General features: G+C 37.4%; 1 protein-coding gene and 1 long non-coding RNA gene across 2 annotated transcripts; both read right to left on the bottom strand.

Moving 5' to 3' along the window:
* Positions 1-1,620: 1,620 nt before the first annotated feature.
* LOC135427763 (uncharacterized) lies at positions 1,621-2,530 on the bottom strand. The gene is made up of 3 exons (XM_064681360.1): positions 2,354-2,530; positions 2,181-2,294; positions 1,621-2,114 (listed from the first exon to the last, which is right to left on the bottom strand). The coding sequence occupies exons 1-3, from the start codon at positions 2,423-2,425 to the stop codon at positions 1,677-1,679; spliced, it is 624 nt and encodes a 207-aa protein (XP_064537430.1). The 5' UTR covers positions 2,426-2,530; the 3' UTR covers positions 1,621-1,676.
* Positions 2,531-12,623: 10,093 nt separating this feature from the next.
* LOC135427782 (uncharacterized) lies at positions 12,624-13,035 on the bottom strand. The gene is made up of 2 exons (XR_010436133.1): positions 12,897-13,035; positions 12,624-12,850 (listed from the first exon to the last, which is right to left on the bottom strand). It is a non-coding gene; the product is annotated as an uncharacterized LOC135427782 (long non-coding RNA).
* Positions 13,036-13,295: the final 260 nt, after the last annotated feature.

Genomic DNA, 13,295 nt, shown 5'->3' with positions numbered 1-13,295 from the left:
ATGGGAGACCAAATTAATGGGAATGCCATTTGATACGACACGAGGTAAGAGTTGTCTATCTCTGACATCTTAATGCTCTAGCAGGAGAGACTGAGTAGGATTCACCTCGCTGACCATTCCACCAATTATACCTATAAGCATTTGCACTTGACTATAACCCAAAAATTAGAACATTGATTTAGTTTTCCTGTTTCCTGTTGTGGTCAAATGGTCCAAAAAATTAATAAAAATTCTCTATAAAAAAGAATTAGTATTATTCCGTTAAACTTGCAGAAAAACTCATTTCACTTCCATTTCAAGCCCAACTTTAAGCGGATAGTTGCCTGCTTAGTTTTCTATTCATTTCTAAATGACTTTTTAACCTCTTGGTATGTTATTTTTGCCGGAGCCCCCGCACTGCCGCTGCAAATCCTTGAGACCATTTCCATTAAAGACTAAGCCATTTTGGCCAAAAATGAATTTATGCAAAATGGTTGGCCAAAATGCAAACATGAATCCACAATAGCGAAAGCAAATCCTTTTGCCAGGAGCAGTCAGCAGCGCAAGGAGGCAACTCAATTAGTTGCACGCATCCATTAGATATTCCAGGCACAGTTACAGAACGATTGCAAAGCCATAAAATAGCCAAAGGCCGCATTGAAAAGACCAAAAGAAGATTATTTCTGTGCGGAGCAAGGGACAGGGAGGGGTCACCAAATAAAAAAAAACAAAAACAAACAAAATGAAACCAAAGATGTCACGCAGCGGACTGCCCCAGGGATTTGTCCATGGCACAGCAAAATATGTATTATATATATGACATTTTGTTATGAATACTAATCTATGGGGGGAACTTTAAAAGGGTCCAAGGCACACTTTGCATAATGGACAATAGTGTGAAACGCCCCGAATTCACCAAGTATTCCAGAAATGCTTTCGTTTCACAGTTCGAGAAATGCAGCCAAACTTGTTGATTTAGAAGAGAAATTAGTTATGCAATGAAAGAGAGTTATGCTCGAAATTCGATAAATTTTTTCGTAATGCAAACTTGAATTATTCCTAAATTTAAAGGTCTCAATTGTAACAATATCTATTGGCTTTCCATCGAAATCGAGGTTAACATAAGCTATGGCAAATATCTTCAAAGTTAGCCATGTCAATTAATTGCAATATAAAAAAATATTTCAAAATTTTGAAAATAATTTTTAAATAAAAATATCAAATCTATCATAAAATATGCTGTTGTTATCAATAAAGATTATTTTTCAAGAAAATTGAAGACAACAAACCCATGTAATGATAAAAATTGAAACGGAATAAAAGATATTCAACACCAACACATTTTATAATGTTGCTCAGAATCAAAAAGCTCTGGCGAATTTGTAGAGAAATAGGTTACGAGAATACTCCAAATATGCCAAAGCATTTGCAGCATGCAAACCGAATATAATTCAATATTAAACAAATGCGGAGCGTAATCGAAACTGAGAACAACTAGAAACATAATTTAAATAGTAAATTTTGAAGCGAAATCGAAACTGGGAACAACAAGAAATTATTGAGAGACACGTCGACAGTTCATTTAGTCAACTGTGTCTAATGCGTCGCCATCAGATTGAACCAAGTCGAAACACAAGGATATTTAATAATGAAAAATCCATTTTTACTGAGTGTATTAGTAGTAGAGAGTAGGAGCATTATTTTTTGGGGGCGGCATCCACTTTGCGGCACATGTTGTTAAGCTGATCCGGCAGCTGCTGGCCGGAGAGGCTCTTCACGCCCAACGGCTGCAGTTTCTTTAGCAGATTCTGGACGCACTGATGCTGATAGCTGACGCCACTGATAACTTGGCCAGAATAGATTTGGTCGTCCACGTAGAGTATGTCAATACCCTCGTTCATGATGCGCACATGATAGTGATGGTTGCTCGGAAAGAAATTGAGTTCGGTGCCCAATTCCTTGGTGATCAGCGTGTTCACCTCGTATATTTTGACCAAAAACACGACTATCTCGGTGCCCGTGTGCAGGGTCTGGCCCGCCGGCAACACGGTTATCTCCACCACACAGCGCTCGCAACAGATTAGCTCCGGCTCATAGGGTTCCAGAGCGTGAAAGGTCAACAGCGTGGAATCTGGCTGGGAGTGAAAAGGTAGGCATGTCAATAAAGATGAAAACGGATTTAGAATAAATCCAGGACTCACCTTGAATCGCTTGCGATAGCTATCCAACAATTCCTCTGTGCTATAGACGGTGCCATGCCAACGCGGCGGTATATAGACCTCATGGTCGGCCGATGTCAGCAGCATAACGCCGTGCTGGAAATGATGCCGCACAAATCTGTCAGCTGGCTGCGCAGAAATCAACTAGAGCTTACCAGATCATACGTATATTCGTGCAGATTATCCGGCGTCACATCCTTGGGTGCTCCAAAGGCATCGAGAAACATGACGATATTTGAACTCGAGTGATAGTTGTTGTCTGATTTATAACTTGAGTTCACAGAAATTTTGTATGTTTTAAATACGATAGAAGCGATGGAACAATGTGAGCGAAGATGACAGCTTTTGCAAGGCTCAGGCGATTCGTAACAATCGATAAATTACAAATATATCGAAATGGCTTTGCTATATTAAAAGCAGGCGAAAGCGCGAACATTGCCAAAGCTAGAATTTATTTAAATACTCGAACAACAAAGCAGACACAATTTTAAATTGTTTAAATGAACAACTGTTGTCACATTATGGGAGAATCTTATGCTGAAAAAACTAATAAAAACTTCTAACTTTCTTCATACATGTACATAAATACATTGCAGAGTTCCTTGAAGATAATTAAGTCGATCAAATTCGAATTTTTCAAAAATTATCCAGATGCACTTCCAAAGAGTTTACTGTAGTAGCCAAATGCTGTCAGCTATTTTGCCTTAAAATAAAAGCCAGATAGGCAGTAGCTTTTGAATATGAGGAATCAGGTTTGGTCTCTTTTTAATCAACATTAAAGGTACAATAGTAGTAGACGCTTTCAGTTAAACACGGTAATATTTGTTATTTCTGCCTACCTGTCTGCCACCTGTTGCCCACCTGTGCAATAATTGATGTAAATCTGTCGACGTTGTGAAGTGTCACAGCCGTTGCCTTTGCAATTGCAGTTGCTGCCGTTGTTGTTGGTGTTGAGTGCCTTGTTGATCCTTTTTTGCGACTTGTTCACAACTCTGAAGGCACTTGAAACTGTGTAAATGGCAGGGAAAAAAAAGATAACTTTATGGAAACTGTGCAGCTGTGTGGCCAAGAGGCAAACAGTTACCAGGCAGCCAAGAGGCAGTGCAGGCCTATTGGCAGTGCCATTGCTAACCCATATCGGGCACTTGAACTTATGTATAAGCACTTGGCAAATGATAAATAGCAGGCGAGTTAAAGAGGACGACGCGCAGGACACAGCCTCTCACCTTGTCTCAAGGATAGCGAGAGCACGAGTTGCTCAATGCACAGACACTTGCTTGCAGCGAACGCCACGAGCTAAGCCCAAATGTAATGAAAATGAGATGAAAATTATTGCACCGTAAATCAGCTGTCGTCCTGGCGTCCTGCCGTCCTGGCGCCCAGCTGCGTCCTGGAGCAGCCTGCAGCAGCAGCATCTGCGCCCCTTTTGGCTAAACGGTTTCAACTGCTTAATTTGGCTTTCATTGCGTCTGTTCTTGTTTTATTTTTTTTAGTTCCTTTTTTTTTTTTTGGCCTGACATGAATTATTTAACGATCTCCAGCTGCGTTGATGCGATTTCCCAAGGATGGCTCCAAATTAAAGCTATAACAAGCTTAATGCACGCCAAACCGCAAAACGGACGCGCCCAGACTAAAGCCAAAAACTTCATTTAATGGTACAATGGTGGCCAAACAATAAGCTGCCGCCCGCTAACGCCTACCTCCGAGCATAGAAACGCAGTTGGTTTGCCCACGGGCACAGCTACAGATACACACGGATACATTGAGTCCGTGGTATGCTTCATGTGGGGACTTAACTCTCTTTGTATGGCCCCCAAAACGTCGCTGTCGACTTTCCAATTTCAAGTGAAAAATCCCGCGAATGAACATGTAAACAACAATGCAGCGATAGGTGGGCAAAGGCCAAAAACAACACAAAAACAAAGGCGCAAGGAAAGCGACTAAGATTGATTGCGCTCTCAAATGTTCGACTACGAAATGCACTACAAATGCACAAATGCTTATAGCACAAAAATAAATAATAAGTATAGTTACTTAAAAAAAGGTTATTAGCTAGAAAATGGAAAATGTAAATTATTCTATTGGGCCAAATGAGCAACTTCTGTTTTGCAATAAATATAGTTACGTATGTTTTGGAAACGAGTTTAATTCATATTTAAAAATTTCAAGGTATATTCAATCTGACATTTTTCATTATATTACTTTTAATTTTAATTTATTTTCGATTTCAAATATTTATTTCTGTTATATTTTTTAACATTTTAATATTAAAAATACACTTTTTTCAAGTGAAGTACAAATCAAAATTCATTCTGCCAAATACAATTATTTGAAAAAAAATAGATATAAGAATATATGTATTTAGTATCGAAATATACTAACAATTATTAAATAAAATATTAACAATAACTTACAATAATATCTTTTTCCAGTACATAAATTTATTTGTTTTTTTCTTAAATTTTTATTTGTGAAATACTATATTGTAATTCAATTTGTTTTTATTTCCATACTTATTAATAGAAATATTTTCTTTAGCAAATACATTTTTCGAAATAGTGTGTGTAATTCTATTGTAAAATTCTATAATTAAATAAAAACGTATAGCTCTCAGTTTTTAGTACTCTTTATGCAACATATGCACTGTATTCTAATACAAAAAATATAATCAAAATCTTTTTCGACATATTTTAATACTTACATATATGTCATCATTTATTATTATAATATATTTAAATTAACTTTATTCAATCCAATTTCCATTTACTATCTATATTTTTGTCAATTTGTTCAATGTTAAAACATTTTTTATATTGAATTCAACTTTCATAATGTTAAATTTGATTAATAAAAAAAAGTGCTTTAGCTATATTCCCTTCCGAGCAAATCAACTTAATAGCTGATGTACTGCATTTTATACTCTACCTAGCATCAGTTCAGCAAATCCGGCCAAAACTACTGACAGACTCTGCTGGGCGCTTTCAATGCCAACGCTTGTTTCCTGTATCTGCAGCTGCAAATGTGTATCTGTGTGTGTGTGTGTGTGTGTGTGTGTGTGTGTGTGTGTGTATGTGCAACTGTATCCGTAGCTTTAGCAGTTGCTGTAACTGTATTTGCAGCCTTGGCGTGTGGAGTGTGGTGCGTGTATGAAAAATTTGCAATGAACGTTGCGTTTGGGCTGGCGTAAAGGAAATCCTAAAAGCAAATAAAAAGCGCTGCACAGTTGCTGAAACCCACTTGAAATATTTTTGGCAATGAAAATAACCCAAAAAGGAGATAAACGCAGACATAATAAATGGAATGAAGCGCAAAGCGCTAAACTGCGCGTCGAGAATTCTGCAACATTTGCAACGTTGCGTTGCATGCAACAGCAACAACAGTAACAACAACAACAGAGAGCAACAAAAATGCAAGCAAAGCCCTGCTGCTGTTAATCCTTGGAAATTTGTCTAAAAACCCGAAAATCCGCGTCGTTCCGTGTCCTTCGTAAGGCTGATGAATGACGTCGTCCTCGCTGCTGCTGTGCAAATTATAAAAGCAATTTGCATTATGTGGGTCGCCGTTGTCCTGGATTAAATATAAAGGCACGCGGCATAATACCCCCGCCACTAACCGTGGCCCACCCGCCAAATTATTCACGCTCAGGCATTGTTTGCGAGTCGTTAGTTGTTGGCTTTAGCTTAAAATTAGCTTTTCGTTGCTTGATTATGGTTTGCGTTCTGAGATTTTGCTGATGGGACATTGAAAAGCTCCAGTGAGTATTTCTATATGGTCATTAAGTTTTGAATACTTTCAAAATTTACACAAAATTTGAAAGGTCAATATTCCATTTGTAATTTATGATATAAGACAGCTTGCTTAAGATGTCGCTTGATCATTTTGCTGAGCCTAAAGCTGAATCCAATCATGTGCTTTCAAAGTTTTTAATAATTGCATAGATGCATGACCCAGTGTTGGAAAATACGTGCTTAGCATGTGGAAAAGTTATTTGACTTAGTTCAAACTTTATAACTAACTATAAATATATGCCTCTGTTGTGTTAGAACATTTTTAAATACTTTCGAAAACTACATAGAATTATTTAAGGGAAATTTTATAGTTTTTATAGTTTGCTCAGTTTGCTGAGCTTTAAGTTTGAGGATTGTTTAATACAAAAAAACTGTGCTTAAGGCTGTCAAGCATATTTATAAAATAAGTCTGTAAAGCACATTAAGGTTTGGACTATGTTAACTAATTTTATCACATGCTTAACACGTATTTTCCAACACTAGATCAAGCATTTAGTTAAAAGTCAAGAGCTTTGAAAGCACATGGCTGGTTTAAGCTTTTTTTTTTGTGTTAAAATTCTTTTATTTAAGGCTAATCTTCTGTTACTATTGCTTAGCAACTTTTATCAGCGTGTGTTGATTAATGAAAGCTTAAATTAAATATTTACATAGTGTGTGTTTATGTACATGTTATTTTGCTTCATTAAAGGCGGCGTTTGGCCAGGTCTATTGGATATGACTTTTTAAGCCTCCTTCTTCTTCGCCTCCTTAGCTGGTTTAAGCACATTTGCTTGTATTGAATAAGGCCGAAAGCTTTAAGTTCAGCAAAGTGATTAAGTGAACCTTTGGCAACTGTATAATATCACGATCTACAATTGGATAGTTTAAGTTAAATGTCTTTTTGAGTAGTATTCAAAAGAGTTATATTGAAAGCTTATAAATATGTCCAATATTATTAAAAATAATAATTATTAGGGATGACTCAAAAGATCTTTATTTTAATATGCTTTGAATATGAATTTTAATCTGCCCATGAACACAGTCACATTCAAATATAGTTAACTTACATTGATTAAAAACTTGACTAATTAATGAGTATAAATAACGAAAATTTACTCATGTTATTTAGCACATTCATTATCGCCATCTAACAGCATACGAAAAAGAATATAAAAATTTGTTTTAGTTTTCATTTCAATCAACTAATTGAAATCGAAATGAAATCAGCCAACTACCTCCCGCAGAGTCAGCGACTCTTTTTGATCAAACTGTGACTCAATCGCATGCTGGACGCAAGCCACGGCGCCTGTTAACAGAATCCACCCCATAAACCGGGCCACACACACACACACACACACACACACACATATGATTGCAAATGCATATATATAAATTGATGCCTGGTGCCTGGTTTAAAGCATAATAAATTTTTGAATGCGCCATTAGCATGATTTATGCCTATTTAATTTTTCATAACAATGAAAGCGACAACAGCAACAACAAGGATAATGGCAAGGACAATGCGAACAACTATAATGTGACAACAGGCGCGGCATTAGCGCCGCCCTCAGCGGCACAAAGGAGCCGCACTGGACACAGGACACGGTATACTGTCCTCCACAAAGAAAGAAGAAGAGTAGTAGTGCATAAAAAATTGCGATCGACGGTGGGGGCAACATAATTGAATAGTAAAAGCGCGCACTGAAATTAACCACCACAAATGACGCAAATAATGTTAAAATGCCAGCCATGGGGCAGCTGAGCGGGCCGTCGAGGGTAAGGGGGCCGGGAGCGGGAGGGGGAGACCGCATGTACGGACGATTAAATTTCATTGAAATTGAATTACATTAAAAAGTGCAAAAGGCGACGCAGCACAAAAGCGCTTCGTACCCCAGCTAGACATGAAATGCGACAACATCCGCAACAACAACAACAACAACAAAAAGGACAACAACAACAGCAGCAGCAGCAACAAGGAGCTGGAGCCGCACTACAACCCCTCGGGCAGGACAATAGTGCGCAAATTAACTTACAAAAGCGAAATAAAAATCGCTTATGCGAACATTTTTACCAGCAACTACAATGTGATATATGTGCTCTCGCTCATGCTCGCTCTCCCTCTCTCTCTCTCTTTCTCTCTTTCTGACTGCTCTTGTTTTGCTTAAGCGCCATCTGCCGCAATTTGGTTTAATGCTAAACAGCCCAGTTCCATTCTGCCCTTTCCACATTTCCAGTTGCACTCACACACGCACAAACCCACCACAGCCCCGCCCACCCCACCAGACTCCACCACACGCTGCAAACGTTGCATAGTTTACGGCGCTTTGTTTATGGTCGCGTCTTTTATCCTTTGGCCTTATCGCATTTGTCGTCACCGCAAAAAGGAGTTGCTTATTAAGTAATTTGCGGATTTATTAAAAGTTTGCGCCTTTTGTGAAGCTCGCCTCGTCTCCATTGTCAACGTCTGTTGTTCTTTCCACAATCACACGAATCTTTCCTCCCCCCTCTGCCCGCGCATCGTGTAATTACTTGCCTAATTTTCTAGGTGAAACGCAAATTGCTTTTGCATTTAAATAAGTTGTCATGCGGTAATTGAATTTTTGCGATTAGCCAAATTAATGTAGTTCTTAGGTCCATGATAATTCCCAGTATTTGTCCATTTTTGTAACTTTGTGAAAATTTAACCAATTTCTTTAACTCTCAAAACTCAAAATTTTGACAAATCTGATATGATATCTTCGATAAAGAAATTCTGTTATTAGACCACCAAATTTGACATATAAATTATATGTAAGAGTATGTACAGATCAAGTTTCTTTCATTTTATAGCCCTTAAAATCATGCGAAAACGATACCACGAAAATATTGCCAAGTTTATGGCAACATACCTTTTTCCAGCTCTTACTACAATGTTAAGATTATATAATACATATATAATTTTCTTAATCGTTATAAAGCTTTAAGACTAGCATATAAATTGTACACAACATTTAATAAACATTTTCCCATTTACACAAATTATTAAAGTTGCTGAGTAGATGATTTTTGAGAAGCAAATAAAAAAGAAACTGCTCGAAACAGTCGTTGACAAAAATAAATCAAAACAGAACTCATCATTGTAAATTACACAGCTCACACCCGCATATTCGCACAACATAAATCTACTTGACGCAACATGACCCCAACCCGAGATGGAAAGCGCTGCCAGGCCAACAGGAGCGGTCCCTCAGAGAGAGTCTGAGAGGCTGAGGGCAGCGCAACGGGCGGGCTGAGCGTTAAGATTTATGAAACAGTCAAGTATTTTCTATTTAAGTTAATAACAATCATAATAATGGAACTATGAAAATTGATGCAGCTCCAGCTGAAAATGCGGGCACAAAAGTAACTGCTCAGTGCGTATGTGTGCGGGTGAGTGTGTGTGGCAGGGTGTGTGCTGTTGTGTTAACTTGATGATAGATGATGTGCATATAAGCTCAAATAAACACAAAATCGCTATTGTCTACAAAATAAGTACTCCCCACATATTTATGCTGCATACTTTGGGGCGCGAATATGAAAGAAAAAAAAGCAGCAGGTCGTATACGTAATAAGCCGTTGAGGTGTGTCTGCGTGTGGGCAAAAGTCTTTGCATATTTGAGCAGCTGCTGTGATGTGTCTACATTTGTGACATTCACTTAAAAATTCCATTACAGTAAGCTCCAATAACCACATGAGTAGCAGACGCTACCGAAATCTTATTTCAGGCAGCGTTAAGCACACAAATTGCAGTTGACAACAAAACTGAACTAAGAGGATACCTTCCACAAATATCAGATTGGGGCAGCAGACAACTCAGATACAACTCATTAAATTTTGAAGAGCACTCGAACAGCTGCTCGAAACACTTGAGTTTTCTTCACTTTTTTTTATTATTATTATTTTCTTGTTGCTCATAGCTCTCAAAGATGAGTTGCTTTCGACCTGCGGCTACACTTAGCCAACACCTCGATGAGCAGTCAAATATTTTAGCGAAATTTTGACACATTTTAGAATAGACAACCCCTAACAAGTTGGAATTCACAAAGGGAAAGTGCTCGACTAGGTAACACCTCGTAAAGAAGTCAAGGTAGTCATATCGTCATATCAAGACTTTATCTTATGTATTATGTAAAATACATAAATAGTCTTCGAATGTAGGGGTACACCTTTTTAATTTCCGAAAAGTACGAGAATTAAGAAAAAAGGGTAAAAAATGTCGTTTTTTTGCCACATTTGGAGGGCTTGGAAACATAAGAAAGCATAGCCAAATGATCTTTGTTTTTAAGTAGGATAAAGGATAATACATTTTTTTATTTATGAGGTCTTTTCCCCTATAAAATAGATGTATATGAAAAAGTTTGCCATGCCCCTTTCGGCCCTAGCATGAAAACAGGGTATAATAAATAGATGAACAACAAATCAGAACCGGAGGCGCTCAACTGCTTTGTAATTTTGTAATCAAATTAATTTTGTGTATTTAACAAAGTTTACGTTCACGTACAAGTTTACAACAGACTTGAAGTGGACTCCCTTTTCGTATCCCCAACATAAATAAACAAAAATGGGTAACGTGCTGTCTGCTGTGCACAACAATGCCCAACACAATGTGGCCTGCAGCAAAGTGCGAATCAAAAGCGTCAAAGAATTCACATTTCATATTATTGAGAAAGAAATCATTCAGACAGAGTACTCCAAACGTCCCTTGTCAATACCAAGTAGCTAGCCTCGGGCACAAGACCAGGGCTGCCACATTAAATGTTTAATCAGCGCAGCTCTGAAACTGAATATAAACTGTCATTCGCAAATATCGTGTGGCTTTAGACGAACTTAAACGTGTACTTCAATCTGTTCTGCTCCATGCTCCAAGTGTTTCCCATATCAGTTGTTTGCCTACGCATCTGTGTGTAGTTGTGTGTGGTTGTGTGTGAGTGTGTGTTTGTGTGCTTGAGGCAACTGCTGGCAAACATGTTTTGGCATGTGATTTGGTCATGTACATTGGTTTAATTATAATAGTTACCTCTTGGGACTTTTAATATTTTAAGTGAGCTGCTTGATTTAAGCATCAGCTTGCTAATTGAAACGATAAGCATTCACATTGATGTCACAGTATTAGTGAGCTTTCAAAAGCTCTATAGATAAGCAATGCAAGTGGCTGAGCTTTGGTCGAATATAAGCGTGCGAGTTTTGTATCTGTGTGAAAGCTCGGCTTAAAGCTTGTTAGGAATTGTTTATAAATTTTATGAATTTTAAATCAATTCCAAGAGTTTTCAAAGGAAGAACTCCCTATTAAAGTATTTTGTTATTTTTATTTTTGTAATAGTTGTTAGGCCATCAACTGTCTGAGTCGAGCTGAGCTTGTTAGGCATTGTTTATAAATTTTATGAATTTTAAATCAATTCCAAGAGTTTTCAAAGGAAGAACTCCCTATTAAAGTATTTTGTTATTTTTATTTTTGTAATAGTTGTTAGCTAACCAAACATAACGCAATTTTCAATTTTGTTACAGTTATATTTGCTAAGCAAACTACCTCTTTGGAAACTATTAGAGCATTGTCAGTCTGCTGGCAACTGCTCAATATGCCAATCAGCACATCATATTGTCAATAACGAGTACTGTAATAGCCCCAGTCAGAAGCCCAACCAGCCAGTTACCAACATTAAGCGGCTCAGTTTAAATATGCGCAAAGCCTTTAAGCGGTTCTCCGACTCAGACAGTTGATGGCCAAACAATGACAGCTAAACAACAATAACAACAAATAACTATTTGCAAATGTGTGTATGTGTGTGTGTCTGTGTGTTCGCATAGGTATGCGATTCAAGGCAATTTCCTTAATGCTATTTGAGGAGCGTCTGGCGTCGTCTCGCAGATGGCCATAATTAACGCACGATGTCTGTCAGGCATTTCGGTTGAGGAAAGTTCCCTTTATGAAGACACGCAGAAACTTTGTTAGAATACACTGAAAAAAGTAAAGAATATTTTAAGAAACATTTTCAGCCGATCGCAGAAGCAATTATTTTGATAAGTGAAATAGGAAGATGTAAAATGTTTCCTTTTATCTTAAACATTAAGAGGAAAGGCTTAAAATGAAGAAATAACTTAAAAAAATAAATGGAATGCTGGTACTTTTGGAAATGTTTTGAATAATTCGTTCGTTCCTTGAACTGCAAGATAACTATGTGGAACCAAAAGGATTTACTGTACTCTGATAACAATCAAAAATCTATAGCTGAACTAAATACAAATACTATCGCTCGTTAACATTTTCAAAAAAAATTTTCGAATTATATTCCATTGTATAGTCCTTTAATACTTTATGTTAGTCTTCTACAATCTATGCTGAAATTTTGTTTGTCTTGTAATTATTTGTTATATATCTATTTGATCTTTCTATATATCGATTATATTATACTTGCTTAGTTCACGCTGGTTTTTCAAAGTGTACACACATGACAATAATAATTATTGTCTTTATTATGCTCCTGTGCATGTTTTACTGTTTTACTTATCCGAGTTTTGCCATTTAGCCAAATTGCCAGACATTTGTCTTCAGGTCGAGCTAACTGCTGCATTCTCAGGCTCCAGTCCTTGGTGGCTGCTTTGGCCGTCATTCCTCATACTTCAGCCGACATCCTTCAACCTGCTTTCAGTTATAACTATGGCATATTTTTTTTTCACCCAACTTCACCTTGATGGTCTCGGTTCATCATTGGATCCTTGGGAGTCTTGGATGTCCTGGTGCCTCGCCGCCTGATGCTTAAGAGCTTTTCATTTAGCTTAATTAACTTATAACAATTTGGTGGTTTATTATCTTAATTTATAACCCGGAGGCATAAATCGTTCCACTCTTTTGGCTGGCCTGTGTGCCTTCTAATTAAACTTTAAGTGAATTTCGTTTACGAAGTTTTCTACTTACTCATGTATATTTAATTTTTATATAAACGTCTGCACATTTTGTGTGGGTTTTTACTTTGATTTATCAACTCGTCTTAAGGCGAGCTAATCAAAGTTCTCTATCAGGACCCATTCAATTTGACAACGTAATTTATTTGCTCTCATACAAAAAAAAAAAATAGAAAAGAAAATCAAATGCAACTGTAATACAACTAATTTATTTAAAATGCTCATTCATGCCATGTCGAATTCTTGTCCATTCATCAAAAGCCAAAAGTCCAGGCAGCAGGACATGGGTCAAAGCCTTTGTGTTTGCGCTGACCCCCAAAGATGTCCCTTGCTCAATCCCAAGCTATGCAATTAATATTGAAAAGCTCAGCACTACACAAAACTTGGCAACTCAGCTTAAGGGTAGCTACCC

This window comes from Drosophila montana, unplaced genomic scaffold (assembly GCF_035044405.1).
Source record: "Drosophila montana isolate Dmon_TW-CO22-7 unplaced genomic scaffold, ASM3504440v1 contig_2326_1, whole genome shotgun sequence".
Lineage (NCBI taxonomy): Eukaryota > Metazoa > Arthropoda > Insecta > Diptera > Drosophilidae > Drosophila > Drosophila montana.
The sequence above is the reverse complement of the archived record's forward strand: the minus strand, read 5'-3'. Positions and strand labels throughout refer to the sequence as shown.